Here is a 27,484-nt window from a genome sequence, read left to right as displayed (position 1 = left end):
CAGTCCAAGTCAGCATGGATTTCTGAAAGGGAAATCATGCTTGACAAATCTTCTAGATTTTTTTGAGGATGTAACTAGTAGAGTGGATAAGGGAGAACCAGTGGATGTGGTGTATTTGGACTTTTAAAAGGTTTTTGACAAGGTCCCACACAAGAGATTAGTGTGCAAAATTAAGACACATGGGATTGGGGGTAATGTATTGACATGGATAGAGAACTGCTTCCTGTCTGCCAACCAAAGAGTGGGAATAAACGGATCCTTTTCAGAATGGCAGTTAATGACTAGTGGGGTACCACAAGGTTCAGTGCTGGGACCCCAGCTATTTACAATATATGTTAATGATTCAGACGAAGGAATTGAATGTAATAGCTCCAAGTTTGCAGATGACACTAAGCTGGGTGGCAGTGTGAGCTGTGAGAAGGATGTGAAGAGGATGCAGGGTGACTTGGACAGGTTAGGTGAGTGGGCAAATGCATGGCAGATGCAGAATAATGTAGATAAATGTGAGGTTATCCACTTTGGTGGCAAAAACAGGAAGGCAGATTATTATCTGAATGGTGACAGATTAGTAAAAGGGGAGGCGCAACGAGACCTGGGTGTCATGGTACATCAGTCATTGAAAGTAGGCATGCAAGTACAACAGGCAGTTAAGAAAACAAATGGCATGTTGGCCTTCATAGCGAGAGGATTTGAGTATAGGAGCAGGGAGGTCTTGCAGTTGTACAGGGCATTGGTGAGACCACACCTTGAGTATTGTGTGCAGTTTTGGTCTCCTAATCTGAGGAAGGACATTCTTGCTATTGAGGGAGTGCAGCGAAGGTTCACCAGACTGATTCCCGGGATGGCAAGACTGACATGAAGAAAGACTGGATTGACTGGGCTTATATTCACTGGCATTTAGAGGAATGAGAGGGGATCTCATAGAAACATATAAAATTCTGACGGGATTAGACAGGTTAGATGCAGGAAGAATGTTTCTGATGTGGGGAAGTCCAGAACCAGGGGTCACAGTCTAAGGATAATAAGGGGTAAGCCATCTAGCACCGAGATGGGGAGAAACTTTTTCAACCAGAGAATTGTGAATTTAGGAATTCTCTACCACTGAAAGTTGTTGATGCCAGTTCATTGGATATATTCAAAAGGGAGTTAGATGTGGCCTTTGTGGCTAAAGGGATCAGTGGGTATGGAGAGAAGGCAGGAATGGGGTACTGAATTTACATGATCAGCCATGATCATATTGAATGGTGGTGCAGGCTCGAATGGCCTGCTCCGGCACCTATTTCCTATGTTTCTATGATCTCATCGAAACGTATAAGATTATGAGGGGCTTGACAGGGGGGATGCAGAGAGAATGTTTCCACTGATGGGGGAGACTGGAACTCGAGGGCATAATCTTAGAATAAGGGGCCGCCCATTTAAAACAGAGATGAGGAGAAATTTATTTTCTCAGAGGGTTGTAAATCTGTGGAATTCTCTGCCTCAGAGAGCTGTGGAAGCTGAGACATTGAATAATTTTAAGATAGATATAGACAGTTTCTTAACCGTTAAGGGAATAAGGGGTTATGGGGAGCGGGCAGGGAAGTGAACCTGAGTCCATGATCGGATCAGCCATAATTGTATTAAATAGTGGAGAAGGCTCGAGGGGCCTACTCCTGCTCCTATTTCTTATGTTCTGATAGAGAATTGGCTAACTAACAGAAAACAGAGTCATGATAAATGGCATACAGTAACTACTGGGGTGCTGCAGGGATCGGTGCTGGGGCCTCAATTATTTACAATCTATATTAATGACTTGGATGAAGGGGCCAAGTTTGCTGATACAATGATGGGTGGGAAAGTAAATTGTGAGAAGGAAACAAAAAATCTGCAAAGGGATATAGACAGGCTTAGTAAGTGGGCAAAAATTTGTCAGATGAAGTATAATGTGAATGTGAGGTTATCCACCACTTTGGCAGAAAAAAATAGAACAACAAATTTTAATTTAAATGAAGAAAAATTGCATAGAGGGACTTGGGTGTCCTTGTGCATGAAACACAAAAAGTTAGTATGCAGGTACAGCAAGTAATCAGGAAGGCAAATGGAATGTTGACCTTTATTGCAAGGGGGATGGTGTATAAAAGCAGAGCAGTCCTGCTACAACTGTACAGGGTATTGGTGAGGCCATACCTGGAGTACTGTGTACAGTTTTGTCTCCGTATTTAAGGAAGGATATATTTGCATTGGAGGCTGTTCAGAGAAAGTTCACTTGGTTGATTCTGGAGATGAGGGGGTTGACTTATGAAGATAGGTTGGGCCTATATTCATTGGAGTTCAGAAGAATGAGAGGTGATCTTAACGAAACATGTAAGATAATGAGGGGGCTCGACAAGGTGGATGCAGAGAGGATATTTCCACTCATAGGGGAAACTAAAACTAGGGGACATAGTCCCAGAATACGGAGCCAACCATTTAAAACTGTGATAAGGCGGAATTTATTCTGAGGGTTGTAAATCTATGGAATTTTCTGACCCAGAGAGCTGTGGAAGTTGGGTAATTGAATATATTTAAGGAGGAGATAGACAGATTTTTGAGCGATAAGGGACTAAAAGGTTATAGGAGTGGAGAGGGAAGTGGAGTGGAGTCCATGATCAGATCAGCCATGATCTTATTGAATGGCGAAGCAGGCTCGAGGAGCTGGGTGGCTTACTCCTGCTCCTCTGTCTTGTTATGTTAATTGCACATTTGCCATTGCATCTAACCATTATCAGCACGTCATAAAAATGTTAAGTTATGTTCACTTCTAAATATGTTCTGTTTAGTTTAAGTAAAGTGAATTGGATAAATACATTAAAGGAAAAATAATCCAAGGCTATGGGGACAGAGCAGGGAAGTACGACTAGTTGGATAGCTCTTTCAAAGAGTTGGTACAGGCACGATGGCCCGAATGGTCTCCTGCACTGTATCATTCTATGATTCTATGAAACAAAATACTTAACACATGGTATCGACATGTTGAAAGGTTACTTGCTCACTGGTCATTTGCTTTCAGGAACTGTTCACTACTGCTACAGAGTTTCTTAAATTGGAGAAAATTGAAATAGGAGGTTCCAAAGGAAAAGCTTTCAGTGAAAAGGTCTATAGTATCAATGAAGAATTTCTGGAATGCTGGCGAGTATTTGGGGAAAGCAAATATGATCCACTGGATTACAACAATATGGTACTGCTCAATTTTGAAACAATGGAACTTCATATCTACTTTGATTTGCACTTTATAGAATATCTACATAGTAAAAATAATCTTCGATTTTTTTTTTTGAGAACATGACAAGAAATCTAATGTTAATTTGATTTTAAGACTTCAGAGAATTTTGATTTCTTTAAATTTGAAAATGTGTAATTCATTGTGAAAATTAAATTATGCAAATGCTACCTTATTCACAAATCTAAATCCATTCATTGCAATCTGTGTAGGATTTTTTGTCTGACCACAGCAGATACATGGAGCAGATATACGATTTTGACCAACGCATGGGCTCAGTGCTGAACCTTGCATTTCAGGATTCAGGATCTCTGGAATCTGCTTTTAAGGTACTAATAATGCTCTGATATGTCCAAGATGGAAAAACAGACACCTCTTGTAATGAATCTTTTTGAGTTTGTTTTGTCATGATTTATTAGGTGGGGCTTTAAACCAATAAATGTATATTTTGCTTTAAAATATAAGGTACAAAAATGAAGGGAGAAGAGCTTTTAGCTACTGAAGTGGCAACATTATCTTTGTATACATTTTTTTATAAAAGTGTTCTTCTGATTTTGTTTTGTTAAACGATGAAGAGTTTTGATGGGGTAAGATTATTTCCTCTGGTTGTGGAGTCAGTAATGAAGGGTCATTAACTTAAAATAGTCACTGAGAGTGAGGAGATAACTGTTGAAGTGTAGTAAGCTTTGCCACAGACACTGGTTGAGGCAGAGACCATTGCATCTTTTAAGGGAAAATTAGATAAATACTTTAAGTAGACAAAATTACTGGGCTATGGGGAGAGCGTGGGCAGAGGGATTAGTTTTGGATTGATAAGAACATAAGAAATAGGAGCAGGAGTAGGCCATACGGCCGATCGAGCCTGCTCCACCATTTAATACGATCATGGCTGATCCGATCATGGGCTCAGGTCCACTTCTCTGCCCGCTCCCCATAACCCCTTAATCCCTTATCGGTTAAAAAACTGTCTATCTCTGTCTTAAATTTAAGACAATGTCCTGGCTTCCACAGCTCTCTGAGGCAGCAAATTCTACAGATTTACAACCTTCTGAGAGAAGAAATTCCTCCTCATCTCAGTTTTAAATGGGCGGCCCCTTATTCTAAGATTATGCCCCCTAGTTCTAGTCTTCTCTATCAGTGGAAACGTCCTCTCTGCATCCAACTTGTCAAGCCCCCTCATAATCTTATATTTTGATAAGATTACCTCTCATTCTTCTGAATTCCAATGAGTAGAGGCCCAACCTCCTCAACTTTTCCTCATAAGTCAACCCCTTCATCTCCATAGAAACATAGAAAATAGGTGCAGGAGTAGGCCATTCAGCCTTTCGAGCCTGCACCACCATTCAATAAGATCATGATCATTCACCTCAGTACCCCTTTCCTGCTTTCTCTCCATACTCCTTGATTCCTTTAGCTGTAAGGGTCATATATAACTCCCTCTTGAATATATCCAATGAACTGGCATCAACAACTCTCTGCAGTAGGGAATTCCACAGGTTAACAACTTTGAGTGAAGAAGTTTCTCCTCATCTCAGTCCTAAATGGCTTACTCCTTATCCTTCGACTATGTACCCTGGTTCTGGACTTCCCCAACATTAGGAACATTCTTCCTGCATCTAACCTGTCCAGTCCAGAAGGGAAAATCATGCTTCACAAATCTTCTGGAATTTTTTGAGGATGTAACTAGTAGAGTGGACGAGGGAGAACCAGTGGATGTGGTGTATTTGGACTTTCAAAAGGCTTTTGACAAGGTCCCGCACAGGAGATTGGTATGCAAAGTCAAAGCTCATGGTATTGGGGGTAATGTACTGACGTGGATAGAGAACTGGTTGGCAGACAGGAAGCAGAGAGCCAGGATAAACGGGTCCTTTTCAGAATGGCAGGCAGTGACTAGTGGAGTGCCGCAGGGCTCAATGTTGGGACCCCAGCTCTTTACAATATACATTAACGATTTAGATGAAGGAATTGAGTGTAATGTCTCCAAGTTTGCAGATGACACTAAACTGGGTGGTGGTGTGAGCTGTGAAGGGGACGCTAAGAGGCTGCAGAGTGACTTGGACAGGTTAGGTGAGTGGGCAAATGCATGGCAGATGCAGTATAATGTGGATAAATGTGAAGTTATCCACTTTGGGGGCAAAAACGCGAAGACAGAGTATTATCTGAATGGCGGCAGATTAGGAAAAGGGAAGGTGCAACGAGACCTGGGTGTCATGGTTCATCAGTCATTGAAAGTTGGCATACAGCAGGCAGTGAAGAAGGCAAATGGTATGTTGGCCTTCATAGCTATAGGATTTGAGTACAGGGGCAGGGAGGTCTTACTGCAGTTGTACAAGGCCTTGGTGAAGCCTCAGCTGGAAGATTGTGTTCCGTTTTGGTCTCCTAATCTGAGGAAGGACGTTCTTGCTATTGAGGGAGTGCAGCGAAGTTTCACCAGACTGATTCCCAGGATGGCTGGACTGACATATGAGGAGAGACTGGATCAACTGGGCCTTTATACATTGGAGTTTAGAAGGATGAGGAGGGATCTCATAGAAACATCTAATATTCTGATGGGATGGGACAGGTTAGATGCGGGTAGAATGTTCCCGATGTTGGGGAAGTCCAGAACCAGGGGACACAGTCTTAGGATAAGGGGTAGACCATTTAGGACTGAGATGAGGAGAAACTTCTTCACTCAGAGTTGTTAACCTGTGGAATTCCCTGCCGCAAAGAGTTGTTGATGCCAGTTCATTGGATATATTCAAGAGGGAGTTAGATATGGCCCTTATGGCTAGGGGGATCAAGGGGTATGGAGAGAAAGCAGGAAAGGGGTACTGAGGGAATGATCAGCCATGATCTTATTGAATGGTGGTGCAGGCTCGAAGGGCCAAATGGCCTACTTCTGCACCTATTTTCTATGTTTCTATGTTTCCCATCAGAATTTTATGTTTCTATGAGATCAAGTCAGTACATTACCCCCACTACCATGTGCTTTAATTTTGCACACCAATCTCTTGTGCAGGACCTTGTCAAAAGCCTTTTGAAAGTCCAAATACACCACATCCACTGATTCTCCCTTGTCCACTCTACCAGTTACATCCTCAAAAAATTCCAGAAGATTTGTCGAGCAGGATTTCCCTTTCATAAATCCATGCTGATTTGGACCGATCCCATCACTGCTTTCCAAATGTGCTGCTATTTCATCTTTAATAATTGATTCTAATATTTTCCCTTACTGATGTCAGGCTAACTGATCTATAATTACCCGCCTTCTCTCTCCCACCCTTCTTAAAAAGTGGTGTTACATTAGTTACTCTCCAGTCCATAGGAACCGATCCAGAGTCGATAGACTGTTGGAAAAGGATCACCAATGCATCCACTATTTCTAGGGCTACTTGCTTAAGTACTCTGGGATGCAGATTATCAGGCCCCGGGGATTTATCGGCCTTCAATCTCATCAATTTCCCGAACCCAATTTCCCGCCTAATAAGGATTTCCTTCAGTTCCTCCTTCTCACTAGACTCTCGGTCCCTTAGTATTTCCGGAAAGTTATTTGTGCCTTCCTTCGTGAAGACAGAACCAAAGTATTTGTTTAACTGGTCCGCCATTTCTTTGTTCCCCATTATAAATTCACCTGAATCTGACTGCAAGGAGCTACGTTTGTGGTCACATCTATAGAAGCTTTTGCAGTCAGTTTTTATGTTTCCAGCAAGCTACCTCTCATACTCTATTTCCCCCCTCCTAATTAAACCCTTTGTCCTCCTCTACTGTATTATAAAATTCTCCCAGTCCTCAGGTTTGCTGCTTTTTCTGGCCAATTTATATGCGTCTTCCTTGGATTTAACACTATTCTTAATTTCTCTTGTTAGCTACGGTTGAGCCATCTTCCCCGTTTTATTTTTACTCCAGTCAGGGATGTACAATTGTTGAAGTTCACCCATGTGATCTTTAAATGTCTGCCATTGCCTATCCACCGTCAACCCTTTAAGTATAATTTGCCAGTCTATTCTAGCCAATTCACATCTCATACCATCGAAGTTACTTTTCCTTAAGTTCAGGACCCTAGTCTCTGAATTAACTGTGTCACTCCATCTTAATAAAGAATTCTACCATATTATGGTCACTCTTCCCCAAGGGGCCTCACACAACAAGATTGCTAATTAGTCCTTTCTCAGTACACATCACCCAGTCTGGGATGGCCAGCCCTCTAGGTGGCTCCTTGACATATTGGGTCAAGAAAACCATCCGTAATATACACCAGGAAATCCTCCTCCACTGCATTGCTACCAGTTTGGTTAGCCCAATCAATATGTAGATTAGTCGCCCATGATAACTGCTGTAACTTTTTGCACGCATCCCTAATTTCTTGTTTGATGCTGTCCCCAACCTCACTACTACTGTTTAATGGTCTGTACGCAACTCCCACTAGCGTTTTCTGCCCTTTGGTATTCCGTAGCTCCACCCATACCGATTCCACATCATCCAAGCTAATGTCCTTCCTTACTATTGCATTAATTTCCTCTTTAACCAGCAACGCCACCCCACTTCCTTTTCCTTTCTGTCTATCCTTCCTAAATGTTGAATACTCCTGGATGTTGAGTTCCCAGCCTTGGTCACCCTGGAGCCATGCCTCTGTGATGCCATAATCCGTTAACTGCTATCTGTGCAGTTAATTCATCCACCTTATTGAGAATACTCCTCGTATTGAGGCACAGAGCCTTCAGGCTTGTCTTTTTCACACTCTTTGTCCCTTTAGAATTTTGCTGTAATTTGGCCCTTTTTGCTTTTTGCCTTGGGTTTCTCTGCCTTCCATTTTTACTTTTCTTCTTTCTATCTTTTGCTTCTGCCCCCATTCTACTTTCCTCTGTCTCCCTGCAGAGGTTCCCATCCCCCTGCCATATTAGTTTAAGCCCTCCCCAACAGCACTAGCAAACACTCCCCCAAGGACATTGGTTCCAGTCCTGCCCAGGTGCAGACCGTCCGGTTTGTACTGGTCCCACCTCTCCCAGAACCGGTTCCAATGTCCCAGGAATTTGAATCCCTCCCTTCTGCACCACTCTTCAAGCGACGTATTCAGCTGAGCTATCCTGCGATTCCTACTCTGACTAGCACGTGGCACTGGTAGCAATCCTGAGATTACTACGTTTGATGTCCTACTTTTTAATTTATCTCCCAGCTCCCTAAATTCGTCTTGTAGGACTTCATCTCGTTTTTTACCTATATCATTGGCACATATGTGCACCACGACAACGATCTGTTTACCCTCCCCCTTCAAAATGTCCTGCACCCGCTCCGAGACATCCTTGACCCTTGCACCAGGGAGGCAACATACCATCCTGGAGTCTCGGTTGTGGCCACCGAAACGTCTATCTATTCCCCTTACAATAGAATCCCCTATCACTATAGCTCTCCCACTCTATTTCCTGCACTCCTGTGCAGCAGAGCCACATTTGGTGCCATGAACCTGGCTGCTGCTGCTCTCCCCTGATGAGTCATCCCCCTCAACAGTACCCAAAGTGGTGTATCTGTTTTGCAGGTGGATGACCGCAGGGGCCCCTGCACTTAACTTCCTTCCACTGCTCTTCATGTTGGTCATCCATCCCCTGTCTGGCTGCGGTAAGACCAACTCACTAAACGTGCTATTCACGTCATTCTCAGTATCGTGGATGCTCCAGAGTGAATCCACCCGCAGCTCTAGTGCCGCAATGCGGTCTGTCAGGAGCTGCAGCCGGACACTCTTCCCGCGTATGTAGTCATCAGGGACACTGGAAGCGTCCCTGACTTCCCACATAGTACAGGAGGGGCATAACATGTGTCCGAGCTCTCCTGCCATGACTTAACCCCTAGATTAACTGACTTAACTCCTAGATCCAGAATCAACCTAGTGAACCTTCTCTGGACTGCCTCCAAAGCAAGTATATCCTTTTTTAAATCTGAAAACGAAAACTGCACGCAGTATTCCAGGTGTGGCCTCACCAATACCCTGTATAACTGTAGCAAGACTTCCCTGCTTTTATCATCCATCCCCTTTACAATAAAAACCAAGATTCTATTGGCCTTCCTGATCACTTGCTGTACCTGCATACTAACCTTTTGTGTTTCATGTCCAAGTACCCACCAGGTCCTGCTGTACTGCAGCACTTTGCAATTTTTCTCCATTTAAATAATAACTTGCACTTTGGCAGAAAAAATCAAAGAGCATGACCTCACACTTTCCAACATTATACTCCATCTGCCAAATTTTTGCCCACTCACTTAGCCTGTCAATGTCCTTTTGCAGATTTTTTTGTGTCCTCCTCACACGTTGCTTTTCCTCCCATCTTTGTATTGTCAGCAAACTTGGTGCTTTTTTCCAAGTCATTAATATAGATTGTAAATAGTTGGGCTCCCAGCACTGATCCCTGTGGCACTCCACTTGTTACTGATTGCCAACCCGAGAATAAACCATTTATTCTGACTCTCTGTTTTCTGTTAGTTAGCCAATCCTCTATCTCTGCTCATATATTACCCCCAATCCTGTGAACTGTTATCTTGTGCAGTAACCTTTTATGTCGTACCTTGTCAAATGCCTTCTGGAAGTCCAAATACACCACATCCACTGGTTCCCCTTTATCCACCTCGTTGCATCCTCAAAGAATTCCAGCAATTTTGTCAAACATAACTTCTCCTTCATAAATCCATGCTGACTCTGCCTGACCGAATTATGCTTTTCCAAATGTCTTGCTACTGCTTCTTTAATAATGGACTCCAACATTTTCCCAACCACAGATGTTACGCTCACTGGTCTATAGTTTCTTGCTTTTTGTCTGCCTCCTTTTTTAAATAGGGGCGTTACATTTACAGTTTTCCAATCTGCTGGGACCTCCCCAGAATCCAGGGAATTTTGGTAAATTACAACCAATGCGTCCACTATCCCTGCCACTACTACTCTAAAGCCCCTAGGATACAAGCCATCAGGTCCAGGGGATTTATCTGCCTTTAGTCCCATTATCTTACTGAAACATAGAAAATAGGTGCAGGAGTCGGCTATTCGGCCCTTCGAGCCTGCACCGCCATTCAATGAGTTCATGGCTGAACATGCAGCCTCAGTACCCCATTCCTGCTTTCTCGCCATACCCCTTGATCCCCCTAGTAGTAAGGACTATATATAACTCCTTTTTGAATATATTTAGTGAATTGGCCTCAACAACTTTCTGTGGTAGAGAATTCCACAGGTTCACCACTCTCTGGGTGAAGAAGTTTCTCCTCATCTCAGTCCTAAATGGCTTACCCCTTATCCTTAGACTGTGACCCCTGGTTCTGGACTTCCCCAACATTGGGAACATTCTTCCTGCATCTAACCTGTCTAAACCCGTCAGAATTTTAAACGTTTCTATGAGATCCCCTCTCATTCTTCTGAACTCCAGTGAATACAAGCCCAGTTGATCCAGTCTTTCTTGATATGTCAGTCCTGCCATCCCGGGAATCAGTCTGGTGAACCTTCGCTCCACTCCCTCAATAGCAAGAATGTCCTTCCTCAAGTTAGGAGACCAAAACTGTACACAATACTCCAGGTGTGGCCTCACCAAGGCCCTGTACAACTGTAGTAATACCTCCCTGCCCCTGTACTCAAATCCCCTCGCTATGAAGGCCAACATGCCATTTTCTTTCTTAACCGCCTGCTGTACCTGCATGCCAACCTTCAATGACTGATGTACCATGACACATTAAATACCACCTCCTTAATGATTGTGATTGTGTTAAGTTCCTCCCCCCCCCCCCCCCCCCCACCCCATAGCCCCTTGACTATCCACTGTTGGGCTATTGTTTGTGTCCTCTACCTTAAAGTCTGATACAAAATACTTGTTCAGTTTCTGCCATCTCCATGTTCCCCATTACTAATTACCCGGTCTTGTCCTCTAAGGAACCAACATTTACTTTAGCCACCCTTTTCCTTTTTATATACCTATAGAAACACTTGCTGTCTGTTTTTATATTTCGTGCTAGTTTATTTTCATCGTCTACCTTCACTTAATCATTTTTTTAGTCATTCTTTGCTGGCTTTTAAAAGCTTCCCAATCTTCTGTCCTCCCACTAATTATACCACTTTGTATGTTTTTAATTGGATACCGTCCTTTATTTCTTTAGTTAGCCACGGATGGCTGTCTTTTCTCTTACACCCTTTTCTTCTCACTGGAATATATTTTTCTTGAGAGTTGTGAAATATCTCCTTAAATGTACACCACTGTTCATCAACCATCCTACACTTTAATCTATTTTCCCAGTCCACTTTAGCCAACTCTGCCCTCATACCTTCATAGTCTCCTTTATTTAAGCTTAGTACACTGGTTTGAGATCCAACTTTCTCAGCCTCCATTTGAATTTGAAATTCAATCGTGCTATGATCACTCATTCCAAGGGGATCCTTTACTAGGAGATTGTTATTAATCCTGTCTCATTACACAGGACCAGATCCAAGATAGCCTGCGCCCTGGTTGGTTCCGTTACATACTGCTCAAGGAACCCGTCCTTAATGCACTCTATGAACTCTTTGTCAAGGCTACCTTGACCAATTTGATTTGTCCAATCAATATTGAGGTTAAAATCACCATGATTGTTGCTGTTCCCTTTTTACAAGCCCCCACTATTTCCTGGTTTATGCTTTGACCAACAGAATTGCTACTGTTCAGGGGCCTATAGATTACGCCCACCAGTGACTTTTTCCCCTTTATTATTCCTTATCTCCACCCAAACTGTTTCAACAACCTGATCATTTGAGCCAATATCCTTTCTCACTATTGCAATGATTCCATCCTTTATCAATAGAGCTATCCCACCTCCTTTTCCTTTGTCTGTCCTTCCAGATTTTCAAATACCCCTAAATATTTAATTCTCAGTCCTGGTCACCTTGCAACCATGTCTGTGTAATGGCTATCAGATCATACCCATTTGTCTCAATTTGTGCCGTCAACTCATCTATTTTGTTATGAATGCTACGTGCATTTAGACAAAGTGCCTTTAAATTTGTGTTTTTTACCCTTTTTTCCTGCTTGTTTCCCGTCTCTTTCAAACTCAGTTTATTTTTGCTTTCTAATTCCAGCTTTACTCCCCTCCCTACTGAATCCATGTTCAGATTCCCATCCCCCTGCCAAGCTAGTTTAAACCCTCCCCAACAGCACTAGCAACCGCCGCTCCCCCCCCCACCGCGAGGAATTTGGTCCTGGCTCTGTTGAGATACAACCTGTCTGACTTGTACAGGTCCCACTTCCCCCAGAAGCCGTCCCAATGCCTCAACAAAGACCTGCCACAGATATGAGGGGCCTCCTTCTGTGTTGTTTACTGCTATTGTTTTAATGTAGCACTATATCTTAAGTAAACAATATTGCTGTTGCTACAGCGCTGAATTGTCTACCTGCAGACATAATTTGAAAAATGGGACTCCCATGAGGATACGTTAAACCAGATTCATCCAGGTTGTTGAGCAAAATGAAGGAAAATTGTTAAGAGGAAACAGGAGTAGGCCATCCGTGTGTGTGCGTTTGCACGCGCACTTGTGTACTCCTCCGACCCCGCATCCTGTAAGGATTCCATTCCATTCCCCCAGTTTCTCCATCTCTGTTGCATCTGTTCTGACAATTCCACCATTCACACTAGTGCCTCTGACATGTCTTTCTTTTTCCTCAACTGAGGCTTCCCCTCCACCATGGTTGACAAGGCCTTCGACAGTGTTCGTTCTATTTCCCGCACCTCTGCTCTCACCCCTTCTTAGTGAGGCCTCACCTGGAATATTATGTTCAGTTTTGGTCTCCTAATCTGAGGAAGGATGTTCTTGCTATTGAGTGAGTGCAGCCAAGGTTCACCAGACTGATTCCCGGGATGGCAGGACTGACACATACGAGGAGAGATTGGATCGACTGGGCCTGTATTCACTGGAGTTTAGAAGGATGAGAGGGGATCTCACAGAAACATATAAAATTCTGACGGGATTGGACAGGTTAGATGCAGGAAGAATGTTCCCGATGTTGGGGAAGTCCAGAACCAGGGGACATAGTCTAAGGATAAGGGGTAAGCCATTTAGGACTGAGATGAGGAGAAACTTCTTCACCCAGAGAATTGTTAACCTGTGGAATTCTCTACCGCAGAGAGTTGTTGATGTAAGTTCATTGGATATATCCAAGAGGGAGTTAGATATAGCCCTTAATGGCTAAAGGGATCAAGGGGTATGGAGAGAAAGCAGGAAAGAGGTACTGAGGTGAATGATCAGCCATGATCTTATTGAATGGTGATGCAGGATCGAAGGGCCAAATGGCCTACTCCTGCACCTATTTTCTATGTTTCTATGTTTCCCCTCCGTATCAGAACCACAACAGGATTCCCCTTGTCCTCACCTTTCACCCACCAGCCTCCATGTTCAACGGATCATCTGCCACCTCCAGTATGATCCCACCACCAATTGTATCTTCCTCTCCCCTCTCAGCATTTCGAAGGAACCACTCCCTCCGCGACATCCTGGCCATTCCGCAGTCACCCCCAGCATCCCCTCCCCTTCCCACGGCATCTTCCCATGCAAGCGCAGGAGATGCAACACCCGCCCTTTTACTACTTTCCTTCCCACTATCCGGGGCCCCAAATACTCCTTCCAGGTGAAAGTGATTTACTTGTACTACTTTCAATTTAGCATACTGTATTCGCTGCTCACTGTGGTCGTCTCTACATTGGGGAGACCAAGCGTAGATTAGGTGACCGCTTTGCGGTGCACCTCCATCAGTCCATAAGCATGACCCTGAGCTTCTGGTCTCCCGTCGCTTTAATTCCCTGCTCCACTCCCACTCCAACATCTCTGTCCTCAGCCTTCTACACTGTTCCAATGAGGCTTAATGCAAGCTCGAGGAACAGCACCTCATCTTTCGTTTAGGTTCTTTACAGCCTTCTGGACTCAACATCGAGTTCAACAATTTCAGATCATAACCTTTGCCTATTTTTGGCTCCCTTTCTCTCCCCGCCCTCTCTCTCCCCGCCCCCCCGATCTTATGTTTTTTTTCTCTTTGTCTCCAATGGCAGCTGGTCATTATTCTGCCATTCACACCCTATCTCGACTAACCTTTTTCTAACTTCTACCATTCACACCCTATCTAGACTAACCTTTTTCTAACTTCTGCCATTACAATTTCAATTCGGCCCATCATCCCTCTTGTGTCTATAATCTCTCCTGCCTTCCACCCTATCACAGACCTTCCCTTTTGTTCTTTCCCTCCCTCTTTCAGTGCTCCTTAAGAATCTGTTCTTTTCAAACATTCGCCAGTTCTGACGAAGGGTCATCGACCTGAAACATTAACTTTGTTTTGCTCTCCACAGATGCTGCCTGATCAGCTGAGATTTCCAGTATTTTCAGTTTTTATTTCAGGCTCTCGCATCCGCAGTATTTTGCTTTTGTGTTTTGTTAAAAAATAAACTTTATTTCTCCGGTTTTCAAATGTTTAAATTATTGAAAAAAAAGTGTTTTCCTGTCCTTTAAAAGTCTTGCTTATCAGACATAAGACTTTCAAGGGCATTCTCAAGGCAGAAGTTGGGCAAAGAGCTCAACTTTCCGGCCGCGGAGACCCTTTACTTCCGGATGCGTGTGATCTGTCAAGGATTCTTGACGGATCGCAAGTTCTGGGTTTAGACGCATGCCTAAACCTGCAACTTGCGGGGCCCCTTTGGGCCCACGCGCACCTTGTATGCACCCATAGGGGCCGCAAATTCAGGGCCCATGAGTCTTTATTCTGGTTTCCCCCGACCAGAGGAAATAGTTTATCTGTATCTATCCTATTCCTTTGTCCCTCCACAGCCTCTAGTATCTCCCCATTCATAAAGTATTCTGATTTCATACTGTTCATCCATGTATTAATAGGCAAGTTGACAAAATAGGATGTTAATGGCCTGTGTGGATGTAGTGCCATTTTTCTCCTTTCGGCTGGGAAGATGGTGTAGGAGATAATGTAGAAAAGTTGCATCTAAAAAATGTTCACAGTATTTTGTTAATTGTCAACAGAAACTAAGTTATGATTTGTAATTAAAAAATCTTTTCTCTGTTAGCTTCTGTCAGTATTTGATGCATTGCTACAGAGACCGGTCATTGCCAATATTTTTGCTTTGAATTATGCCAACCTTCTCTCAATGTTTGAGGCAGAACTTGACAGCTGCAAACAAATATTTGATAATCAAACAAAGGTAAAGTAACATTTTCATTTTTACGAATGGTGAATTTCAAAAATGTAACTTTCACTAACAAACTTATATTTCCAAGGGCAGTATGAGCTGTCAGTGGTGTGACCCATTTTTACTTCAATCTAAGAATGTTTCAGAATGTGATGAATTGCTCTGCCAAGAGGAAGAGAGCTTTGAATTCAGATGGGGTGGGAGGAGACATATTTATTTTGTTAACCAGGAGAGATTTACTTGTGGAATTAAGCAACAGTAACTACAATTATTGACCTATTAAATCAGCAGCATGCATAGGTGTTCTAATCTTCTTGATGTTAACACCACACTCCTACTCAGATTTGTGGATTCTCCAGTGCAGTGACAATCTAATTGTGCTTGTTCCTTTGCTGAAGATTAAGAAGTTAGAACTTCATCCCACTTATGTTACCGATGTACCTTGCCTGTTATTTCATGGTGAAGGAAGGAGGATGTGACTGTGGAAGTGTCATTATTGTGCAGAACAACGGGCTATTGTTTTAGAATGGAGCTATGTGGATGAATAAGTATTTTGGAATTTCACTTAATTAGCTTTGGAGTTCCAGAAGTAATTGAAGAAAACCTTCCTTTAGGAGATTAAACAGTTGGGATAGAATCCATAATTTAACCCTTTAATCCCTGGTATAATTCTGGGGAATCTGCGCTGTACCTTCTCCAAGGCCAATATATCTTTCAGGTTCTCGGCCCTTGACCATGTCCATTCTATTTCCCGCACATCTACTCTCATCCCTTCCCCTCCCACCCAGAAACACAACAGGGTTCCCCTTGTCCTCACCTTTCAGTCCACCAGCCACGTTCAACGGATCATTCTCCATCATTTCAACCACCTCCAGCATGATCCCACCACCAATCACATCTCTTTCCCACCCAGCCCCCCCCGCCGCACCTCCGCATTCTGAAGGGACCACTCACTCCGCGTCACCCTGGTCCATTCCACAGTCATCCCCAGCACTTCCTTCACTTCCCGTGCAAGTGCAGGAGATGCAACACCTGCTCTTTTACCTCCTCCCTTCCCACTGTCCAGGGTCCCAAACACTCCTTCCAGGTAAAACAGTGATTTACTTATACGTCTTTTAATTTAGTATGCTGTATTCGCTGCTCATGATGTATCTCCTACACTGGGGAGACCAAATGCAGATTGGGTGACCGCTTTGCGGAACACCTCCATTCAGTCCGTAAGTGTGACCCTGAGCTTCCGGTCACCTGTCACTTTAATTCCCCGCTCCACTCCCATTCTGATATCTCTGTCCTCGGACTTCTGCACTGTTCCAATGAAGCTCAACGCAAGCTCAAGGAAAAAACATCTCATCTTCCGTTTAGGCACTTTACAGCCTTCTGGACTCAACATTGAGTTTAACAATTTCAGACCTTAGCCTCGACCCATATTTTGCTCTGATGTATTTTTTCTCTCTCTTTGTTTCTCATGGCTGATAATTATCCTGCCATTCACACCCTATCTAAACTAATCTTTTTCTAACTTCTATTCTCATCCCTTTTGTGTCTCAAATCTCCCACCCTATTACAGACCTTCCCTTTTGCTCTTTCCTCCCCTCCCCCTTTCAGTGCCCCTTAAGAATTTGTTCATTTCGAACATTCGCCAGTTCTGACGAAGGGTCAGCGACCCGAAATGTTAACTCTACTTCTCTCTCCACAGATGCTACCTGACCCACTGAGATTTCCAGCATTTTCTGTTTTTATATCTTTCAGGAGGTGTGGTTCCCAAAGCTGAACACAGTGCTTCAGATGGAGTCTGAATAAGGCTCTGTACAACTGAAACACTACTTCCTCCCCTTAGTATTCCAGCCCCCTTAAAAGAAAGGCCAACACTCTATTAGCCTTTTTGATTACTTTTAGTAATTGTACATTTAGCAAAAGAGTAAGCACAATTAGATTGCACAGAAGAATCCACATTGAGCGTAGTGTCAGCTGTGGCTCAGTTCATAGCACTGACTATTGTGACAGCGGGGGGGGAGAGAGAGGCCACAATTGATAGATGGGAGGTGAAATGCATCCTTGAGGGGCTAAGGGGAGCACTCCTGGCCCACAATGAGTGCTGTAAAAGGCATTTAGCTGGTGGAGCCGGCAGCTCCGTCTCCCTTTTACTGCCAAGTTTCCCAATCCTGAGAAATCCACGCAGCAACAATAAAATTTAAATCTGACTCCCAACTGCACTGTGGAGCCCAATTTAAATTTATTCATATTATGTCTGGCCTCTCTATGGTGGGATACTCTGAAGCCACAGAACCTACATGATCTACATTTATGATGGGAAACACCTATGCAAACTTATCGCACTGTAATTTCACTCTCACCAGTGGTGGTGCTTGTAGCAACGTAGGTTTGCATCTCCCAGTTTCTCAGCCTGTACTGCAGAGAAGCTCATGCTCCAAACAATTCTCTCTGATTCCCAAATTACTGTGCATTTTGCTATTTAACTATAAAAATATAAAATCAAAGTACTTCATAAAAATAAGGACAGAATTTATGATAAACTGGGGATTGAATTATGTCTGCATGCCATAGTCCAATTATGCTCCACATCCCTCACCCGCTCCACATCCCTCACCCACCCCACACCATCTAACCCATTTTCACCTGAAGCCTACACTTGGTCTTCATTTCCTTCTGTGCAACCCCATGGGAAATCAACCAATGCAGTATTCAAAATGTCATGTCTGTATACCCTGCTACAATTATCCCCTGCCCTCTAACCCAATCGAACCTGAAGGCTTCATCTAGCGTGGACTCCCTATGTGCAATGCTTTGGAAGATTGACTAGTATTACAAGAATTATACAGCTTGCAATAATGGGTTAGAAGATTAAATTGTATAGTATTCAAAATTGTGAAGATTTTGATCACTATGATTGTCAAGTGAAAATTGTCAAATAAACCAAAAAATACTTTATCTGATTGTTACCTAAAAGGACAATGGGTTCGTGATTCTTCTTGCAGGTAACTATGTTTAAGCATTTTAATTTGTGGTTTTCTTCTGAACTCCTTAATCGTAAGGAGATACCACTGAAGAATGGAATAGGGAATTGAATCAAAATAACTATTGACCTGCCATCTGTTCTGTGTTTTTCTAAATGTCAGCCAAAGGCTGGCTTTATTTCATAGCATTTACAGCCCAGAAACAAGCCATGCCAGTGTTCATGCTCCACACGAGTCTCCTCCCACCCATCTTCATCTAACTCCATAAGCATTTCCTTCTATTCTTTTCTCCCTCATGTGTATCTAGCTTGTCCTTAAATGCATCTGACTGGGAGGCAGTGCTGTGCGGTGAGGATAGGCTGGTGGAGGACCTTTTGTTTTACGTATGTTTAGCATAAGGCCCATGCTTTCGTACGCCTCAGTAAATACGTCGACTATGTCCTGGAGTTCAGCCTCTGTATGTGTGCAGACGCAGGCGTTGTCCGTGTACTGAAGCTCGACGACAGAGGTTGGGGTGGTCTTGGACCTGGCCTGGAGACGGCGCAGGTTGAACAGCTTCCCACTGGTTCTGTAGTTTAGTTCCACTCCAGTGGGGAGTTTGAGCTTATTGACTGTGAGGTGGAGCATGGCAGCGAGGAAGATTGAGAAGAGGGTTAGGACGATGACGCAGCCGTTTGATCCCGGTCCGGACGTGGATTGGGTCTGTAATGGATCCGTTGGTAAGGATCATGGCGTGTATGTCGTCGTGGAGCAGGCGGAGGATGTTGACTATTATGTCCATTGTGCCTTGTAGGGGACGAAATCTGCACTGTGACTCCGGGAGGAGCTCCTCAGCCACAGGGAGAAGACGGTTGAGGACTCTAGTGACAACTTTCCCAGTGGCTGATAGCAGGGAGATTCCTCTGTAGTTGCCGCAGTCGGACTTGTTCCCTTTTTTAAAGATGGTCACGATCACTGCATCTCTGAGATCTCACGGCATGCTCTCCTCCCTCCAGATGAGAGAGATGAGGTCATGTATCCATGCCAACAGTGCCTCTCCACCATACTTCAGTGCCTCAACGGGGATTCCATCCGCTCCTGTAGCCTTGTTGTTCTTAAGCTGTCTTATGGCTTTTTTTAACCTCGTGCAGGGTTGGGGTTTTGCTGAGATGGTGGCGGGTAGCATGCTGCAGGATGGAGTCGAGAACATTCAAGTCAAAGGCAGAGTCTCGATTGAGGAGGAAGTGTATCCGGAAGGGCGCTGAGCACCTCGAGTCTCATCGCCGAGAGCATGCAGGAATCAAGCTCAGGCAGCGGAAAGAGCGCGCGACAAACCAGTCCCACCCACTCCTTGCCTCAACGACTATCTGTCCCACCTGTGACGGGGACTGTGGTTCTCGTATTGGACTGTTCAGCCACCTTAGCACTCATATTTTAAGAGTGGAAGCAAGTCTTCCTCGATTCCGAGGGACTACCTATGATGATGATGATGATGATGATGAAATGCATCTACGCTATTTGCCTCAACTACCACATTCCACTCTCTGGATAAAAATGTTTCTCCTGAATTGTCTATTGGATTTATTAGTGACTATCTTAGATTTATGGCTCCGAGTTCTGGTCTCACATGTAGGTAGAAACATTTTCTCTCCGTCTACCTTATCAAACCCTTTCATAACCTTAAAGATCTCGCATTAGGTCACTCCCTTGGTCTCTTTTCTAGAGAAAGAGTCCCAGCCTGTTCAGTCTTTCCTGCTAGGTATAACCTCATGTCTGGTATAATTCTAGTAAATCTGTTTTGCATCTTCTCCATTGCCTCTATATCCTTTCTATAATACGGAGAACAGAACTGTTCTCAGTATTTCATGTGTGGTCTAACCAAGGTTCTATACAAGTTTAACATATTTCTAGGAATGAATCCCAGTGTGTCATTGGCTTTTTTTATGGCCTCATTAAACAACGTCGCTACTTTTAGTGATTTTGTGTATCTGTACCTCCAGATCTCTCTCTTCCTCTTTCCCGTTTAGACAATTATTTTCCAAGGAGTATGTGGCCTCCTTAATCTTCCTACCAAATGCACATCACACTTATCTATATTGAAATTAATTTGCCAATTATACGCCCATTCTGCAGTTTATTATTTGCGCTGAATTCGCGGCCCCTACGGGCACGTTCGAGGTGCGCACGCGCCCGTAGGGGCCCCACAAGTTCTGGGTTTAGGCATGCACTGCGCATGCGCCTAAACCCAGAACTTGTGATCCGTCAGGAATCCTCTTGACAGATTGCACATATCTGGAAGCAAAGGGTTTCTGCGGGTGGAGAGTTATTTTCCCAGCAAAAGCCCTTGAAATTCTTACGACTCCTGCTTTTATCAGCGTAAGACTTTTAAAGGACAGAAAAATAAATTTTTTTCAATAATTTAAACATTTAAAAATCTGAGAAATAAGGTACATTTATTTTTCAACCTTTAAAATATGTAAATTTATTTTTTGAAAATTTAAATTTTGGGTTTAAATAATTAAATACTATTTTAATTTTAACTGATTTAAATTTTTTTTAATTTTAAGTGTTTGTGTATTTTTGGGACCCCTATTTTGGTTGGGCCGGCCCACATGATCCTAGAGATGCGTGTGAAGCGCCTACGTCCCTGGGATACGTGGGCCTCTATGCAGGTCTTCACATAGAGGCCCAGGACCGCATGGCTCTGAACCTCCTGAATCACCAGATAAGTTCATAGAAATGTTTCAGGTCGGAGGCATCCACCCACGGGAAGCCTCCAACTGCAATTTGTAGGCCAATGTCTATCTGTATTTTGTCGCAGAGCTCTCTATATTAACTACATCCCCAATTTAGTGTCATCTGCAAATTTTGAAATTGTACTTCTGATTCCTGAGTCCAAATCGTTTATGTAAATGGTGAACAGCAGTGTTCCCAGTACTGATACTTGTGGAATGCCACTTCCCAGCTTTTGACTATCTGAGTAACTACTTTAAACTCCTGCTCTCTGTTTTCTGTTTTGCAGCCAGCTTGCTATCTGTTCTGCTACTTGTTCTGACCCGAGTCATGAGTGTACATTATCAAAGGCCCATTGCATCTATGACATTACCCTTATTTACTCTTTCTATTTCTTCAAAGAATTCAATAAGGTTTGTCAACCTTGTTGGCTTTATGTAAAAAAAAAAGACAGTGGACATACCTGGAATGGGGAGAGAAGAGGAGACAAGGTGCAAAAATTCACTTCATCCATAGTAATTGACCATCACTGCAGCTAGTATACAGTACCAGTATTGGCAATGAAAAATCACTGGTACGCTGCTACACTGTTAGAAGTGCCCCCAATGGAGAATTGGGTATCCAAGGGGGAAGATTTGCTCTGTGCACTGTGTAATAAAATAATAAGCCTTTTCTTTATAAACAGGTGTATGATTATATGACACATACCACACAGAGATCTTCTCTATCTTTCCGCTAATACCTGATGATTACTTCCACTGTGGAAACATAAGTAATAGGAGCAGTAGTAGGTCATCTGGCCCCTCGAGCCTGCCCCGCCATTCAATAAGATCATGGCTGATCTGATCCTGGCCTCAACTCCACTTCCTCGCCCACTCCCCATAACCCTTCACTCCCTTATCATTCAAAACTCTGTCTATCTCTACCTTAAATATATTCAAAGACCCAGCCTTCTCAGTTCCCTGGGGTAGAGAATTCCAAAGATTCACGACCCTCTGAGAGAAGAAATTCCTCCTCATTTCTGTCTTAAATGGGCAAGCCCTTATTCTGAAACTATGCCCCCTAGTTCTAGATTCCCTTATGAGGCGAAACATCCTGTATGCATCTACCCTATCAGGACCCCTCAGAATCTTTTATGTTTCAATAAGATCATCCCTCATTCTTCGAAACTCCAATGAGTATAGGCCCAACCTGTTTAACCTTTCTTCATATGACAACCCCTTCATCTCGGGAATCAACCTAGTGAACCTTCTCTGAACTGCCCCCGATGCAAGTATATCCTTCCTCTGATAGAGACCAAAACTGTACGCAGTACTCCATGTGTGGTCTTACCAACGCCATGTACAGTTGGAGCAGGACTTCCCTGCTTTTATACTTCATCCCCCTTGCAATAAAAGCCAACATTCCATTTGCCTTCCTGATTATTGCCATACCTGCATACTAGCTGTTATGTATGCAACCCTAGACAACCTGTATCATACCACCACCAGAGGGCATATATGTTGGAGTCCCCAGGGGTCCTAGCATCCCTTGGGAGCACTGTCGAAAAGCAGGCCTCCCACGCTGTCCGAACACTTGAGTTTAATTAAAGGAGCTAAGGTCACACTTACTCATTGTCTACAGTAATCAGTTGCATTACTTTATTATAAGCATAACAACTGGCGATGAGATAATGAACAATCACGCGAAAATGCAGAGAACTGTTGGTATCCTGGAGAAATTCTCAGAAGGGAATGATTGGGAGGCCTTCATGGAGCGACTGACCAATATTTCGTGGCCAACGAGCTGGAAGGGGACGAGAACGCTGCCAAACGAAGGACGATCCTCCTCAACGTTTGTGGGGCAACAACCTATGACCTCATGAAGAATCTTCAAGCACCGGTGAAACCAACAACCAAATCGTATGAAGAACTGTGTACGCTGGTCCAGGAGCACCTATATCCAAAGGAAAGTATTCTGATGGCAAGGTATCAATTTTACTCGTGTCAGCGGTCTGAAGGCCAGGAAGTGGAGAGCTACGTCGCCGAACTAAGGCGCGTTGCAGGTCATTGCGAATTCAATGGATTCCTTGAGCAAATGCTAAGAGACTTCTTTGTGCTTGGCATTGGCCATGAGGTTATCCTTCGCAAACTATTGACTGTTAAAACACCGAACCTGAGCGAAGCCATAACGATAGCCCAGGCATTTATGTCCACCAGCGATAACACCAAACAAATTTTGCAGCATAAAGTGGTTTCGGCAAGTACTGTACACAAAGTAACATCGTTTTCAGGCAGGAATGCATATGGCAGAACATACACGCCTGCAGCTGCATGACCTCAGATGACCTAGAGTTCGCCATCAAACGTTAATGCGAGGCAGTTAACACCTTTTTGGCACTGTGGAGGTGATCATCTAGCCCATCAATGCCGCTTCAAACACTGTGTGCAAAGGCACTGTGGAACAATGGGACACCTCCAGCAAATGTGCATGTCCACTGATCGTGCTAAAAGTCGAACTGGACGGAATTCCAGTATCCATGGAATTGGACACGGGTGCGAGTCGGTCTATCATGAGCAAAAAGGCCTTCGACACGCTATGGTGCAACAATGCACACAGGCTCAAACTTAGCCCCATTCATACCAAGCTAAGAACTTACACTAAAGAGCTGATCCCTGTTATTGGCAGCGCAGCAGTAAAAGTCTCCTATGACGAAGCAGTGCATGAACTCCCACTTTGGATTGTACCAGGAGATGGCCCCACACTGTTCGGTAGAAGCTGGCTGGGAAAATTTCGCTGGAACTGGGACGACATCCGAGCGATTTCGTCTGTCGACGACGCCTCATGTACCCAGGTTCTGAGCAAGTTCCTGTCGTTGTTTGAACCAAGCATTAGAAGTTTTTCTGGGTCGGGTACCGGGAACCAAATGGATCTGCACCTTCGCCCCATCCACCACAAGGCACGGGCGGTGCCATATATGATGCAAGAGAAAGTGGAAATTGAGCTGGACAGGCTGCAGCGAGAAGGCATCATCGCGCCGGTGGAGTTCAATGAGTGGGCCAGTCCGATTGTTCCGGTTCTCAAAGGCGATGGCACGGTCAGAATTTGTGGAGACTATAAAGTAATAATTAACTGTTTTTCGCGACAGGACCAGTACCCGTTACCCAAGGCAGACGACCTATTTGCGACCCTGGCTGGAAGAAAGCCATTCACCAAGTTGGACCTGACCTCGGCCTACATGACGCAGGAGCTGGTGGAATTTTCGAAAGGCCTCATCTGCATCAACACGCACAAAGGTCTGTTCATCTACAATAGTTTGGGATTCGATCGGCCGCAGCAATTTACCAAAGGAACATGCAGAGCCTGCTAAAGTCGGTTCCGTGCACTGTGGTTTTCCAGGACAACATATTGGTCACAGTTCGGGACACCATTGAACACTTGAAGAACCTGGAAGATGTTCTAAGTCGGCTAGATCGCGTGGGACTCAGGTTGAAATGCTTGAAGTGTGTTTTCCTGGTGCCAGAGGTTGAGATCTTGGGGAGAAGAATTGCGGCAGACGGCATCAGACCCACCAACGCCAAGATGGAGGCCATCAAGAACACGCCGAGACCACAGAACGTGATGGAGCTGCGGTCGTTCCTGGGACTCCTCAACTATTTTGGTAATTTCCTACCCGGGTTAAGCATCCTGCTAGAACCCCTACATATGCTGCTACGCAAGGGAGACGACTGGGTATGGGGGATCACAAGAGGCTGCTTTTGAGAAAGCCAGAAATCTGTTATGTGCCATCAAACTGTTTGTTCTGTATAACCCATGTAAACGTTTAGTGTTAGCTTGCGATGCGTCTTCGTACAGGATCAGTTGTGTGTTACAACAAGCAAACGAATCGCGAACATTACAACTGCTTGCCTATGCGTCCAGGAGTTTGTCCAAGGCCGAAAGGGCCTACAGCATGATTGAAAAAGAAGCTCTGGCATGCATTTCTAGGTTGAAAAAAATGCACCAGTATCTGTTTGGTCTCAAGTTTGAGTTAGAAACTGGCCATAAGCCGCTCATATCGCTATTCTCAGAGAGCAAAGGGATTAATTCCAATTCCTCTGCCCGCATCCAAAGATGGGCGCTCACACTGTCTGCATATAATTATGTAATCTGCCACAGGCCAGGCACAGAGAACTACGCTGACGCTCTCGGTTGGCTACCATTGCCCACCACCGGGGTGGAAATAGCACAGCCTGCAGACTTGCTTTTGGTGATGGATGCATTTGAAAATGAAAAGTCACCCGTTATGGCCCGCCAGATCAGGACCTGGACCAGCCAGGATCCTTTACTGTCCCTTGTAAAAAAAAAAACTCTGTCCTCAATGGGAGCTGGTCCAGCATCCCAGTGGCGATGCATGAAGAGATCAAGCCATTCCAGCGGCGCAAAGACAAAATGTCCATACAGGCAGACTGTATTTTGTGGGGCAATCGTGTGGTTTTGCCTAAGAAAGGCAGGGAAACGTTCATACGCGCCTTATACAGTATCCACCCAGGCAGAGTTATGATGAAAGCCATAGCCAGATCCCATGTGTGGTGGCCCGGCTTCAACTCAGATTTGGAGTCATGCGTGCGCCAATGCAACACTTGCTCTCAACTGAGCAATGCACCCAGAGAGGCACCGCTAAGTTTGTGGTCATGGTCCTCCAAACCTTGGTCTAGGATCCACGTTGACTTTGCAGGCCTGTTTCTAGGCAAAATTTTTTTGTTTGTTGTGGATGCTTATTCAAAATGGATTGAATGTGTAATAATGTCTGTAAGCACGTCTACTGCCAACATCGAAAGCCTACGAGCCATGTTCATCACGCACGGCCTGCCTGATGTCCTTGTCAGCGACAATGGGCCGTGCTTCACCAGCACTGAATTCAAGGAATTCATGACCCACAATGGGATCAAACACGCCACATCTGCCTCATTCAAGCCTGCATCCAACGGCCAGGCAGAATGGCAGTCCAAACCATCAAACAAAGCTTGAAACGTGTGTCGGAAAGCAATCTGCAGACCCGCCTGTCCCGAGTCCTGCTCAGCTACTGCACCAGACCCCACTCGCTCACCGGGGTTCCCCCAGCCGAGCTGCTCATGAAAAGGGCGCTCAAAACAAGACTCTCTCTTGTCCACTCTGATCTCCATGATCACATCGAGGGCAGGTGGCAAAACAAAGGATGTACCATGATCGCGCAAACTTGTCACGCGATATTGAAGTCACTGACCCTGTATTTGTACTCAAGTATGGACATGGTCCCAAATGGTTTGCTGGCAACGTCATAGCCAAAGAAGGGAGTAGGGTGTTTCAGGTCAAATTTGCTGATGGACTAACTTGCAGAAAGCATTTGGACCAAACCAAACTGCAATTCACAAACAGCTACGAGCAACCTGAAGAGGACGCCACTAACTTTGACCCTCCAACACACACACAAGTGGCAACCGACATCACAGTTGACCACGAAGCTGAACTCACCATCCCCAGCAGCCCAGCGAAGAACCAACCAACTCACCCGTACCTGCATTTGTACCGAGACGATCGACAAGGGAGCGAAAAGCCCCAGATCGTCTCACCTTGTAAATAAGTGTACTATTGACTTTGGAAGGGAGTGATGTTATGTATGCAACCCTAGGCAACCTGTATCATTCCGCCACCAGAGGGCATACCTGTTGGAGTCCCAAGAGATCCCAGCATTTCTTGGGAGCACTGTATAGAAGCAGGCCTCCCATGCTGTACGAACACTCGAGTTTAATTAAAGGAGCTAAGGTCCCACTTACTCATTGTCTACAGTACTCAGTTGCATTACTTTATTATAAGCATAACACTAACATTTTGTGTTTCATGTACAAGAATCCCCAGATTCCTCTGTACTGCAGCATTTTGTAATCTCTTTCCATTTAAGTAGTAATTTGCTTTTTTATTTTTCCTACCAAAGTGGATAACCTCACATTTTCCAACATGATACTCCATCTGCCAAATTTTTGCCCACTCACTGAGCCTATCTATATCCCTTTGTAGATTCTTTGCATCTTCCTCACAACTTGCTTTCCCAAATATCTTTGTATCATCAGCAAATTTGGCTACATTACACTCGGTCCCTTCATCCAAGTCATTAATATAAATTGTAAATAGTTGAGGTCACAGCACTGATCCCTGTGGCACCCCACCAGTTACAATTTGCCAACTTGAAAATGACCCATTTATCCAGACTCTGTTTTCTGTTAGTTAAGCCAATCCTCTATCCACACTAATATATTACTCCCAACCTGGTGAGCTCTTGTCTTTTATGTGGCACCTTATTGGATGCTTTCTGGAAATCCAAATACACGACATCAACTGGTTCCCCTTTATCCACCCTGCTCATTATATCCTCAAAGAACTCCAGCAAATTTGTTAAACATGA

General features: G+C 44.2%; 1 protein-coding gene across 1 annotated transcript in view; it reads left to right on the top strand.

Moving 5' to 3' along the window:
- dnah9l (dynein, axonemal, heavy polypeptide 9 like) overlaps window positions 1-27,484 on the top strand; it is a 668,659-nt gene that overhangs the window by 43,158 nt on the left and 598,017 nt on the right. Inside the window, exons 7-10 of the mRNA XM_070873660.1 lie at window positions 3,029-3,196; window positions 3,451-3,567; window positions 15,275-15,409; window positions 19,545-19,550. Coding sequence (XP_070729761.1) covers window positions 3,029-3,196; window positions 3,451-3,567; window positions 15,275-15,409; window positions 19,545-19,550 — 426 coding nt within the window. The remainder of the gene's footprint in view (window positions 1-3,028; window positions 3,197-3,450; window positions 3,568-15,274; window positions 15,410-19,544; window positions 19,551-27,484) is intronic.

The sequence above is a fragment of the Pristiophorus japonicus genome, chromosome 3, assembly GCF_044704955.1.
Source record: "Pristiophorus japonicus isolate sPriJap1 chromosome 3, sPriJap1.hap1, whole genome shotgun sequence".
NCBI lineage: Eukaryota > Metazoa > Chordata > Chondrichthyes > Pristiophoridae > Pristiophorus > Pristiophorus japonicus.
This window is presented reverse-complemented; position numbering and strand designations above follow the sequence as displayed.